Raw genomic sequence first — 14,237 nt, forward strand, 5'->3', positions numbered from 1 at the left:
GCTGACAGGTGATTTTTGGTTTATTTATTTATTTTTACTTTGCAGAGAGCTGGTTTTGGTGAATCATCAGAAACATTTTCGGTGGTGAAGATGGTGGCGATACTTAAAAGTTTTGCAAGTATGCGTTTCAAAGTTGGAACATATTTGGAAATATGATTAGGCTAACATAGCTGAAACAATCTGATCATTTAAATGGATGCTCCTTATTAGAGCCATACTGATATATGATTTTTAAGACGATAACTGGTCATTTAAAAAGCCGATAATTCGACATAATTGTTTTTTTTTAAAACAAGTTTTTAAGTCACTTTTTGGCAAAATTACCGTTAGTCTTCAACACAGTCTAAATTATCTTAAGTCAACTTTCTGGTAATTTCTTTAAGTAGCCTTCAGGCTTTTGAAATTACATTCAAAGCTCTTCTTTGGACGACAGCTATCTTTTGTTCCATTCATAATCTATTTATGACAGGCTGCTAGTAACAAAGTGCATAAAGAGACTATTTAAAATTGTTTTTTTCTCATAAGTTCTAATAAATTAGTCAGGCTCTAATTTTTTTGGTACTTTGTTTTATTTTTGTGAAATGTAAAATCTTCCTACTATACTGGTTTGTTAATCAGCTTTTTGCTGAGTGTCATTTTTAAAGGAATTTATAATATCGGTTTATGCAAGCAATATGTGCAATCAGGTCATGGGACCTTGTTATGCAATGTGCAAAGTTATGAGCAGATTACAACTGCAGTGGCTTTATTTGCTTGTGAACAAGATAACATTGATGTGTGTCACTGAAATATCGTCATTAAGTAAAATGAAATGAAATGGCTCTGGAGCATGACTCAATATCTTCAGCCTATGTTCACTTTTAGGCTCATTGCTGGAGCTAATCCATTGATCGTTATCTATTTTGTTTTGCCCAGAATGGTTCCCACTGCAGAACCAACCTGCGTTGTTAGGAACGAGTGGTGGGGTGAGGAGGGTGCCGTTGTGGAGCCCACAGTTTCCAAGCGGGGCGATAAGTGGCAGAGTCACAGGCGTTGGCAACAGGGGTTGCATTGAGGGCATGGGGGGGTTAACTGGGATGGGTGTGAGGATGGGCATGGCTGACATAGCTGACATGGATGACAGACCAATTGACAGGTTTGGCATAGAACCCATTCCTATATGGAGGAAACACACAAAAAAATCAATCATTTTGTAATTTTTTCAAATGCATAATTATCTAATTTTGGAGAAAAACATGCTTGTACCAAATCGTGCTGAGGAAGCGACGGTTGAACCGCAATTGGAAGCAGGAGGCTGCTTCATGACGACTGGCAAGGCGGAGGGCAAGTTGCGTCCTTGAAGTTTAAGTTTGATGAGCTTCATAGCAATGGAAAACTCCACTTTGTCCATTTTCCCATCACTGTCCATGTCGGCTAAGTTCCTAAAGGAGGGGAAGAAGAAAATCTGGAGTATGTAATGATCTGTGTGTAGCAAAGTGTACATTCCTATTTTTCTTTCCCTCTTTATTGAAACAATAGAAAAAAAATCACTGGGGACAAGGTTGTGGTGGGATTGAATTCCAGTCTCATTTCACACACACACACACACACGCACACGCACACACACACAGAAAGCGAGTTCTAATTACAGGACGCCCCCGCCCTCTCTTCACTCACATAGTTTACTAGGTGTGGCAGGCTGTGAAGGAAATAAATGCTCAACAGGAAGCTGAATGCAAGCCAGTGTAACAAAATCTTGGACCTACTGACCCACTTGCTCCTGCTCAGCATTGAGTTGTGACAAGAACTTTGTCAAGTTGTCAGTCAGTGCTTACCAAATCTCAGCCAGGACAGAAGCAGGCAGGCCGGACTGCAGGAAGAATTTTCTTGCTTGTTCTCCTGCAGGTAAACAAAAAAAAAACAAAACATATGCAGCTCACTTACTGCTAATGACACAACCTCCCGTTAAACAGTCTGTTTCTTATGAGAACAGCCTACCTGAGATGTAACCGAGGACGGGGGAGAGGGTCTCAAACTGTTTGTCATGTTTCGCCCTCTCCTCGGGAGTAATGGCCCACACACTGGCTCCACCTGGACAAAATCAAGACACAGTTTTGGTATTTTAAATTCTAAACAAAAAGTGACATTAATGTTGTTGATGTGAGTCCAGCTGACACAAAATATAAGTGCTGGTAATAGCAGGAAGTCAAGTTTGAGTTCACAACCTATTTTTGGGCCTTGGCTCTTTAGTAATAATCTGAGTCTGCTTGTAACCCCTCTGCACAGGATGCATAACAGCATGCCAGGTTTGAATGGCAAACCTAAAGAGTCATCTAAATTCCTGGGTGCTGTACATTATAGTGTTTTTTAAAGATCTGAAGAAGTTAAATTATTTGAAAGGAAAATAGAAAAATAAAATTTGTTAGTCCATCCATCCATCCATTCGCTTCCGCTTATCCTTTTCAGGGTCGCAGGGGGCGCTGGAGCCTATCCCAGCTGTCATAGGGCGAAAAATTTGTTAGGCACCATCTAAATGATCAGTTACAAATGTTGTTTGCGTGGAGCTGCTTGAAAATCTTGTAATCTAATTTATGGCATCTAATATAGACAACAAATACACTTTCTATATAAAAGTACAAGCATACCAGAAAGGCACTATATCTCAGTATGAAAGAAAGTCACCCAGCTTCTCACATAAAATCGATTAATTCTTATTTTGCCTATACATCACTGCTTCATTAAACACTATTAAATCTGGACGAGTAGTTAGATAAACCTGTGGTCCTACAAATGCACAATATCAAGTGATGCATTGATGCGGTATGCTTGGTATAGCCCCCAGAACTTTGAAATAATCTGTAAGGAAGAAAAATGAACATAAAAGAAGAAAGCTCTACAAATTTAAGCTATTATGGGAGGGGAGTGATCCACCCGTCTCCACAAACAAATTCAAACACATTTAAAGTCAGCGATGGATCCCCGGGCAGATGCGCTAATACAAAATTCAGCTTAGTCTTTTATTCCTCTACCAAACCATACAAAATGTGTGCATAATTTCCAATCCAAATGAGATTTTCAGCTGAGATGAAAACTCTCTTAAGCAGCTCACGATGATGATTAATGTATAAAAATGTCCAGTCAGCTTTTTTTCACCCCAGCTGCACTCTTGCATATCTCAAGGTAAGTTGAGGGTTGGCCATGAATTAAAGATGAAGTCTGATGTGCTGTGTGACCGATTCGAAACTCAAGTCTTCCTCAATTTCACGGAACGACTTTTAACGGCGGGGGAGTGAACGATTATGTTCAAGGACAATAATCAATTCATCATAAAGGAAGAGCTTGAATCCATCCAACCATAACACAATCGGGACATATTTTACGCCTTCTCTCAAACTTCTTTCACGGAACTTGGAAGCTTTGAAGACATTTTGTGGCAAAGAACTGACGGTATGCACCGACGGCTCTCCCCTCATCGCAGCAACTGAACAACAGATGAAGATAAGGAGACAATGACAGATAATGAGCCTCGCAAGCGCGTACAGAAGGAGAGGGGTGTATAAAAGAAGTGACGCTAGGCTAATGCAGCGAATCTAGAAACAGGTTGGAATGGGAAACCGACACAAACACGACTCAACTGGGACAAACAAACTTTTTCGTGTTCTTTTTTAAGCTCATCACTCTCTGCTCGACAGATGCGCTTTCTTCGTGCTGACAGCTGTTACCATATTGATCACGGTGGTACAGACATAAAGCAAAATGTGCACCAAGATTTCACAAATAAATAAATAAATAAATAAAGTGGGATCTAGTTTGGGAACGAAGGCAACATTAACTTGCAGTAAGGATCACGATCAAACCCGTTTTCTCACTTTTATAATAAAAATAGCTCAAACCAGAAAATGCTAGAGTCTCAAAGATAACAATCAACTTCTTATTGTTATATTAAATATAATAATATTATATTATTATAGTAAAAGGAGAGAAATATTGAAAGACACCTCAAAATCTAATCACTCTAGTCGATTATAAAATATTCAAACAGACAAAAACTGTCTTTTCAGAATATTAGTATAAAAAAAAAAAAAAAAAAAAGAAGGTCTTTTGAGCGATTACGGGATCCTGTCTTCAGAGACATGGCTTCCAGGCTCTAATTTATTCAAGTGCTTCAGGAAATACCACCCTGCCCATGATGGAGCTTCCACTCTAGCTCTAACCCAAACAATCCACTGACCTTTGCTTAACATACTTCATATACAGAAGACTGACACAATGGAGTGTAGAGCTTCAGTAACAGCACGCTACGTAGCCAGAAAATGAAAGTAGAGCAACTTTAGAGTTAAGAGCAAGAAGATCCAATGTCTTTTTCTAAAAGTGGGAGCAGATACAATCAAACACTGATAATGGTTTGTTTGTTTGTTAGGAAATATTCTAGCCAAACCTCTGATATGGTTTCAGTGTCTACACAAACCGCCCGAAACCACCACCAGCAACACCTGTTAAGGTGGACGCTTTCCCCCTGATAAAGCCAATGTTAGCAGCACACAGCGGCCGACCCACTTTTAGCCACCGTCAGCAAAATGCTGCCATGAAAAGGAGAAAGTAATTAATCTCTCACAGAGATGTGAGTATTCTTCACATTGTCTCATTGGCTGTGAAAGCCCCCATTTGAAGCTATTGTAGGTAAGAAAAGGAAGGCGAGATTTAGCACAGTGCCACTGGGACATGTAGCTCGCATGGCCACATCCACAGGCCTGTCAGTCGATTCAGTCTGTGTGTCAGTGAGGGCTGAATGCTATGTGAGTAAGTGGGGCACTGCAAAGCTTCTTACACAGCCATGACCGAATCCATAGGGGTCTTCTGTGGCTTGATACTTATACTGGAAACATGTGGCCACTCGGTATGACTCCTGATAAAAAGATGGTACAGTTACGATTTACTAGTATACATAACCTGACACTGAACACCACAGGGTTCCACACTCTTGATACATATTCACAGTATTTGCAAATTTCAGGCACTTGTTATGAAATGTGGATTGGGTATGTAAGGATTTTACACTAATTTGATTGAATATGATTTATGCTTTTAATAAGGCCGTACAGTACTGAGTCACCCTCGTTTCTTTATATTTTATTGGGGAAATGAGAAATGTGTGCAGTAGTTTCATTACGTAAGGCATAAACAGACAATTCTAACATGGCACGCTTAGGCTGTCAAGGTTCTGGGTCATTCTGACCCAGCATCTTCTTTTTCTTGTGTTTTTGTATTATTCTGTATTATGGTTTAGGTTCTGATTCCTTAGTTGTGCTGTTCTGACTATTATTATTATTATCCTTGTGTTAGTGTAGTTCGGTGTCTAGTCTGCGCCTGCTGTGTTTCCTGTGTTACTTTGAAAGTCCGTGTCTCATGTCAGTGTGTCTAGTTTTGCTTCCCTTGTCTTGTTAAGTCTGATTTCTCCCAGCTGCGTTTCCCTCCTGTCTCCCATTTCCTGATTACTCCAGTGTGTATTTAAGCCCTGTGTCACCTCGTTAATGTACGTTCACACCCTCATACCTGGCTGTGTGTTGTGTCTGCCTGTTAAACCTTGTTGTGATTCCTAGCGTATTTAGTTTTCTGTTCTTTTGCTGTCCAGCAATAAAAGCTGCACTCTCAGTTTAATTTTGCTGTCTTGAGTCGTGCACGTTGGTCCTCCACTCCTGCCTGCTGCACACAGATCATGACATAGGCAAGCTTTCGTGCAACATTTTTAAGTAATTATCAAGAGGAGTTGTCTGGGACTTTAAAAAGCACTTTTGTTGGTGTTGGCTGCCTTTTGTTCATTTCTCTGTCACGATTAGTCCACACTGCGTCATGTTGAAGTCCAGGCTCAAACTATGACTGAGCCTTCACCAGCTTTTACAGAAGACTGTAGACACTCAGTTTTACCGCTCTCGTCTGACCTCCTCTGCACATACTGACAAAAATTCGAAGCAAAAATCCTAATTTGGATTCATCACTCCATCAGACCTGCTGACACTGATTTTCCAATGCAGTCTGGTTCTTGTGTAATTTGGCATACCTTAGCCTTTTCTCTCCGTTTCGCTTCCTTAACAAAGTTTTCTTGACAGCCACCCTTCCACTGAGACCAGTGAGGCTTGAGTGAAGAGTACATGGATCAACAGAAGAGTCAGACAATTTTCCCCAATTTATCAAGGACATTTATCAAGAAATTAACTTTTAGATGCCGTTCGTCTGCTGTAGTTTTATAGGCCTACAAATCCACACCATGCTGACATATGCCAGGTTTTCATCTAACACCTATTTGGGAATCACCTTGTTGGTGCAGAAAAACTATTTTATGCCTGTCACTGTGTCATCTCTGACATTTTTCACAGATTCAACTCAAGTCTGTAATGTGTAGACACAACACTTGTTCATAACTTGAATTAGGGGCCTTTTTGTGATTGAATGATTCATAGGTCAGTTTTAAGCAAGTAGTCAAGTACAAGAACTGGACTGAAAAAGAGACAAAAAGCAGTCAATGTAAAAATAAAACATTTAAAAAGACCTTCAGAAAGCCTCAAGAGCACTTTAAAAAATTACAATAAAGTCTGGCTCCTTGGAAGCAAAATATATAGAAAAGAGGGGTTGCTCAGTGTTATGTACTGCCATGACTGAGTCAGCCGGTATCAGTGTGAGTCAGTGTACTGTGTTGTCTTCTATACCTGCCAGTAGCAGGTAATAGCAGGTATTTTCTTAATTTAATGACAACAAGAAGTTTTTGAAAATCTACCTTCAGACATTATTGAGACCAAACAGAAAAAAAAAAAAATCACGTCCCTAACTCTTACGGAACAGGATCCACAGCAACATCATCTACAGACTTTATTAAACCAACAGTACCACGGCTCACCTACTCAGCCGCCTTTACCTTGTGTGCTTTCACTTCCCTTTGTCAGCCTGTGTGCCGTTGTCTAGGTGGCTGCTAAATCCTAAGGAGACGCTCGAGTCAATACCCCAAACACCCAGCTCTCGTACTCCGAGGGAAACCACATCACTGCTTTTATAACTATTTACATATCAAACACCTCACCCGGGGAGGACAAGTTGATGGTTCAGATAACTGCATTGGATCAACAGTCTCTGCAAAGCTTCGGTGTACGCACAAACACGCACTTCTCCTCTACGACTGTTGCATAAAATTCACCTGTTTTTAAAATTCACTGACTAATGACTGTGCAAATGCCTCATTGCAGGCTCACTGTGTTAATGAGAGTGTAATAGCGCAAATAGCTCTGCCTCCCATATAATATGTTCCCTCGGAGGAGCTCATCATATACCGATTACATGTTTCTTGATTCTCCCCTCCGTGCCATTCAGCTGGATGGGATTAAAGCGCAGAGAGAGGGTAGTTGTGCGTTTTGGTGCTCTGTTAGACTGAAAAATTAGGTGTGTAGATAAGACGCACACGCAGACACACACATTCCCTCTTAGGGGTTTTCCACAGAGGGCTTTGAGGAACGGTAACTATGTTCTGCGATCAAAGGATGAAGACAAAACACACAAACACACACAAACACTACTGAGAACTGTGGTTCACAGAAAGGGCAAAAACGCTGAATCACCTTCAACTCGGAACAATAACAAAGACAGACACACAGAAAGCAGCTAGATAGACTTTCCTGTCATTTTTAATGTGCTCTTGAGCCTTTTCTAGAGCAGAAGGTCTTTTAAACTTTTCTTTCATTCCACTGCTTTTTCTCTTCTTCAATCTAGTCCTTGTACCGGACCACTTTCACAGGAATGTTTTGTTTTTACTTGTTTTTTGTTTTTTTTTATTTGTTGTTTGCCACCTAACACTGATGTATGAATCACTGAATCACAAAAAATGGCCCCTAACTCAAGAGATGAACTAGTGTTGTGTCTACACATAATAGCCAACCTAAAACTATCTAGATGAACAGCATCTAAAACTCATGTCCTTAAGAAATAGGAAACACACCAGGCAAAGACCTGACAGATACATCAACCCCTTCAGCTGATCCATCTACAGTTCACTGAAGAAGGGTGGCTGTCAAGATGTCATTCTTAAGGAAGGCTAACAGAGAGGAATGGGTATGAGGCTGAGGTGTGCCAAAATATACATGAACTGGACTCTGGAGTGATGGTTCTGAGGGAATCAAGAAAGGCAGAACATGGATTGTTTACATTAGGGCTGCAACGATTCATTGAGTATTTCGAATAATTCGATTACAAAAATTTTTCGACACAAATTCTCTGCTTCAACATTTTGTTTAATGAACAGTGGAAGATGACCTTTAAAAACTTTACTGGGAAAAAGTGAGCACCCATCAACAAACTCTGACTAGAGAAAAAAAACCAAAATAGCCAACTCAGTAGCTGCTCCATCCGCTGTCACGCTGTCATCCACAGTGAAAAATCTGCAGTAATCCTCCAGAAGCTGTATTAAAATATGCAGATGAACTTTTAACTTGGTCTGACACCAAATTAAATTATAAAGTTTGCTGAAAGCTGACGGCAGCCATCCTTTTTTACATGGACTCGAACAGGGGTGAGTCTAAAGGGGGGCATGGTATGCACTAGACCATATTTATTTCAAGGGGTTATAACATTTTTAGACTGAAAGTGAATTTCTATAAAATACTCTCTCAATTAAATTGTGTTAATATTTAAAGATATAAAAATTTAAGTTTTTTCGCAGGCCAATAAAAATGTCCATGGGCCAGTAAAACGCTGAGCCTGAGGGATTTTAGGGTGGACACTGAATTATTGTTAATATTAATTAAGGTCTACACCATCATACTGTCGTGTTTCGTGTTTTCAGCAGCACAAAAACGTTGCATCAAAGCACAGGGCCAATTTCAGAACACTGATATGTTCGCTTCTCCTCACTATAGCCACCACATTCTCCTTTAAAGGCTTGCAAACACTTAAACATGCAGAAACACACGTACAAAAACTCAAAAGCTTTCCAAGAAGTCAAAGTGAAGATGAACTTTTTATGACTTAGTTTTGATTGCACATGTATTTTATTTGACTTTACTTTAGAGTATTTATACATTTTTGCATTTAAGAAAATGTTTTCTTAAAAAAGAAATTTTCATATGGCACAAGGGGGGGGGGGGGGTTGACAGATGAAACAAAAAACACTCAAATTTCTAAAATGAAAACAATAATCAGGATATTTTAAAAGTATTTTTTCTGTTTTGAATATTTACTATTGCTCAATAAGACAAAAGTATTTCTTATCCGATTACTCGACTAATCGATGGAATAATCATTAGATTAATTTATTACTAAAATAAATGATAGCTGCAGTCCTAGTTTACAGCCATCTGTAAAACATGGTGGAGGCTCCATCATGGTTTGGGGCTTTATCTGCAGCAAGTGTCCTGTGCTGAATTTGACGTCGTATCATGTGGAGCGCACCACAGTATTTGTGGCAGTTCTGATGCTCAATCATCAGAAAGTTTATTTTGTTCATGTGAAGTAGTGTTTTCAAAGGGAGAAACAGTTTGTCACTCATCCAAGTGACTTCTTCAGTCTCAGCTGACTGCAGGTTTTCCCAACCTTACAAAGAGTACATTTGCTGTGATGTCAGTTTCTTAATCATTAATATGCAAATTGTCACAACCACTGATCATTGATGAATGGCCATGAGTACCATTCACCATGTTAATGAATATACAGGATATACAGGATCTGCTGCTGCTGATATCTTGGGATGAGAAATCAAACAGAGATTATGAAACTATTTTACTATCTTTTAATTCAGTCACACTTATTTTGAAAGAACCATTTTACAATTACATTATCTTTTTTTTTATTTTTTAAAAGCTATCATTTCAAGCTTATTAACTTTTGTTTTTACCTTAAACACTGAATTTCCATGTAGGTTTGCACGTTTCAATAAATCACTGCAACTATTTTCCACTTTCCTAGCAAAATATAAAGAAAGGACTGGCAGCTCTAGGCTTTTGCATAGTACTGTATAGTGAACCCAGTGTCCTCCACAGAGAATGAAGTCCCAGTCCCTTTGTATCTGGTCAAGTTTCTGGATCGCTACTCCAACTGTGCATGCATCTAAGTCCACAGAAATCACTTCTTTGAAACTGATGGGGTTTATAAAGATACAAAAGTCAAAGTCAGAACCAAAGCAAGACAGCAGAGTTAGTCTGGAGCGCTAAACAGGCTGCTGCTGAAATGCCTGTTTTGGTTTGACGTGCAACTACAGTGCATATAAACACCTTTAAAATTAATGAAGACAATCCTGCCATATTACTTTAGACTGACCCTCTTTCCAGCAGGGGTTTGTACAAGCTACAGCTCAATAACTTCCCCCCCAAAAAAGTAGGATTAAAGATGGTTTTACTTAAAGCCTGAGCCTTGTCTCTGTTTGCAGATCAATATCCCATTAACATGATTTCACACCTCACACGTTACAGTCAAAACAAGCAGTCACTCGTAGCAAAAAAAAGGAGTTCAAGCTGACCAAAGCACAAAGCAGATGCGCTCGAATGTTCGGTCTTGGCAGGAGGACGGCCAGAGGGAGAGATTAAAGTTGAATGAGGCATAACACAAACAGCCGCTTATTGGTCTCAGACCTTTTTCTGCCCTTTAAAGTAAATTCCAGCCCTCATTATTGTCTCAGCAGAACCACAGATCTGCCTAGCATAGACAGAGATGTTATGAGCTCAAACACATGTCCAATAAAGACAAAAAAACCAAAGTGTTCTTACCATTCATGGTTGCAGGTGGAAAGCACGGGCAGAGAGGGAAGTCCTCTACTCAGCTGGCAAGCCCTCAGACATCTGCAGAGAAAGAGAGAGAGAGAGAGAGAGATGTGAGTGTGTTATGTGTGCATTTGAGCGTGTGTGTGTGTGTGTGTGTGTGTGTGTCACGAAGCAAGGGGGGTATAAGTGAGGAATGCAAGCAATGCAAGTGTGAATGGGGAAGACGGCAGAAATGATACACATCCATGCAGGAGCAAAAAAAAAAAAAAAAGGGAAAAAAATCAGCTCCTTGTTAACAAAGCAAGGAAAGCAGAGTGAGTGGCCAACATGGTGAGGGATGACAGAGGAGGGGAAGAGGCAGAGGAGAAAACGAAAAGGATGGGGACCAAATAACAGAGAAGGCCTACAGACAATGCCAGCACGGAGCAGTACACAAGAAGAGGACAGACAGCTGAAGAATAGAACTGGGGGAAGAAATGATAGTGGTCTGGGAGAAAGGCTGCTTTTATTACTGCCTGCTCTGAGATTACAGATGGTGACTGTAGTTTGGAAATCTTGATGTATCAGCTTGTTTATTTTGTCTGTGACATTTTGCTTTCTATGTATCTCGTTTGTATACTATGTAATAATACAAATTTCTGGACCTTAATAAGGCGTATGGATGCTCTTAGACAAATATTTGTGTTTTACTGAGATAAATATAGATATATGACTCTAATAAAGCAAGTACAGTTTGAAAACAATAAGAATTTATCACTGTTTGGGTGCAGTCAGCATCTAAAGTGGTATGCCAACAGGGAGCCTGGCCCATCTGATGAGATTAATTGTTGGGATCTTTGGCATAGTCCCAGGAGCAGATAAGCCCATGCAGGTAACATGGAAAACTAGCTTTATGTGTAAGTGGTTTGATCCACTCATAAACACTGTTTGTGTAAGGCATGTTTGGAGGACTAAAAGTTAGGCTTTCAAGTAGGGCTGTTCGATATAACGATATATATCGGATGCTGATATGAAAACGTCTATCGGCAATATTTTTTCATTGTTTTGATGGTCACTGCAGAATTTATTTCTTAAAGTTCTCTCTTTCTCTTATATTTAATATAACCACACTATGAACGAACAAGCGACTGTTTTTATGCGACGGTAAAACCATCGCATGGCTCCGCCGTCCGCTTGTTTATTTTCTTATTTTCCACATAAACCTTTCACAATAAAGCTGAAGATCCTGTTGAGATTTTTCAAAATAAACTGAATCACGTGAAATAGTATGCACAGTGTTTACAGATGAGAAGCTAAAAAGAGCCGTCAGGTGCTAACAAATAAACCTTAGAACAGGCCAAAAAAAATTGCGTCCGTTTCAACTTACCGTATGTCTAAAAATGTATAGTAAATGTATGCAGTTTGGCCTGCATCGGTCAATCACTCGACTCCGGGTACAGGACGCCCAGCTGAAAACACTTGACACAAGTCAAGTTGCCCGAGATTCACAGAATTTACAGACAATGTAGAATTTTTGTGATATATATCGTTGTCGGGACGATAAATGTGTTATATCGGGATATGAGATTTTGGTCATATCGCACAGCCTACTTTCAAGCCTATGAAACCAGCTGCTAAGCATGGTGGTGTTAGCATCACGCTCTGGGCTATTTTGCTGCCACTGCTACTGGTACAATGCACAAATTTGATGAAATAATGAAGAAGGAGGACTACGTCCAGATTCTTCAACTTCACCTGAAATCAACAGCTGGATAGTTGAAACTTGGACACGACTGGGTGGTCCAACAGGAACCCAAACACAAATCAAATCTGGTTTTGGGATAGATAAAGCAGACTAACATCAAGCTTCACCGACCCCACCATATTGAAGGTTTTTATACTATACTTCAAAGCCAGGTCTGTGTTAGAAAACAATAATTAAAAGCCCCAAATTACCACGACATTCAAGCTTATTTTGCATATAAACCACACCTATAGGTAGCAACTCTTTCAATCTTGTTGTTAAGATTCTGTTAGCCGCTCCACTTCACTCCATCCATTTCCTCCTTATTTCCTCTCATTTCTCTTTGCGTGCCTATAGCTAACAGGCAGTGTTTCTCCTCATCACTTTTGATTCTTGTCAGGTCTAAGCAATCTCCTTTTTTGCTTTCACTAAGTCCTTCCATCACAACTTTTTCCTCACTTCACCCCTCCCTCTGTCTTTTTTTATTTCAACTCCTCTATTTCTTATTCATCGTTCATTGAAACGTATCTCTTATGATTCCCACATAGTTTCTTTCCACTCCTACTCCCCTTCCGTTCTTATTACACTATTGCTCCATCATTTGCTTCCCTGTTTTTGTGTGAATTCCTGGAGGGGAGACTGTGGCTATCTTGTAGTATAAATCACTGTCTGTACATGCCGGCACTGCCAATTACTTAAGAGCAATGAACAGCCCACTGAGGCTTATGCTTCGGTATATTTCGAGTGTCTGCGCCAGCGGCTCCGTGCAAACCCGCGCATATACAACATAGGCAACAAATAATTCACGCGCACTAGCAAACAATACTGACATTTATGAACTAAATTCCCAATTTTATGAAAAAAATACCAACTAAAATAGAAACACAGGAAGCAGTTACAGGAAAACAATTGTTTTATAGTGAATGGAGGCTGACACAAACTGTCTTCTGGGGATGAGTGATGATATAGATTTTAGGGAGTAAAATAATGGGGCTAATCTTCAGCAATGGATTTCACAAACTAGCTCCTTACGGCATGTTAAACAGTACAGTCAGAGTACGATCATCTTTTTCTGCATCACACTCTGCAATAGAATGGTCTTCGCATCAGTGCATTTCAGATAACATATACACACACCAATATTTGTCAGTTCTATCAAAAGCAGAAATATCGAATTAACAAAAGAATTCATATTCATGTATCAATGCAGAAGTTATTTTTTGTCATTTATTTGTATGCTTGTAAGTTTTCTACAAGGGCATTTAATTAAATATCTGGATGCAATGCAAGAAATGTCTTACAGTTAGATCTATAACTAAAAGTCAGAGTCAATGTCATCGTCAGTTTTGCAATATGTACAGGACTAACACAGAATCGAAATCCCATAGTGTACAAGAGAGCTATGGAAGTATGAGAAACAGATAAATATGAAGCATGCAAGATTGTGTCGAAATATTATTAAAGCTATACACATTACTGTAGTTCTTTGTATAAAAATATGCGAGTATACATGTATTTTGCACATTACTGCCATCTATGTACAGTGTGCAAAATAAGGGACCATATCAATATGAGACTGAATGTGTATTTTACATCAAACAAACAATATGTAATTTCAGCTTTAATTAAAGCGCATTGCAAGCGTACCGCATTAGCTATTTAAGAATTACAGCCATTTTTATACACATTTCTCTGAGCCTTAACAGTAATTGGATAAATCGATAGGTAGATCTGGAGTTGATTCCACTTGCTGAACTTGTATTTGGTAACCATTCAGTAAAAGTATGAATATGAGGTCCAGA

At 39.4% G+C, this 14,237-nt stretch overlaps 1 protein-coding gene across 2 annotated transcripts in view; it reads right to left on the reverse strand.

The window, feature by feature from the left end:
- itsn2a (intersectin 2a) overlaps nt 1-14,237 on the reverse strand; it is a 49,340-nt gene that overhangs the window by 29,964 nt on the left and 5,139 nt on the right. For both annotated transcript variants that reach the window (XM_085431627.1, XM_085431628.1), the window contains exons 2-6: nt 10,719-10,790; nt 1,978-2,070; nt 1,815-1,878; nt 1,246-1,421; nt 940-1,155 (exon numbers count right to left, since the gene is read on the reverse strand). In XM_085431627.1, coding sequence (XP_085287753.1) covers nt 940-1,155; nt 1,246-1,421; nt 1,815-1,878; nt 1,978-2,070; nt 10,719-10,725 — 556 coding nt within the window. In that variant the 5' untranslated portion in view covers nt 10,726-10,790. The remainder of the gene's footprint in view (nt 1-939; nt 1,156-1,245; nt 1,422-1,814; nt 1,879-1,977; nt 2,071-10,718; nt 10,791-14,237) is intronic.

Source organism: Copadichromis virginalis, linkage group LG15, assembly GCF_057382275.1.
Source record: "Copadichromis virginalis isolate Kocher_CV1m ecotype Utaka linkage group LG15, C_Virginalis_male_GT1.1, whole genome shotgun sequence".
NCBI classification, from domain to species: Eukaryota; Metazoa; Chordata; class Actinopteri; order Cichliformes; family Cichlidae; genus Copadichromis; species Copadichromis virginalis.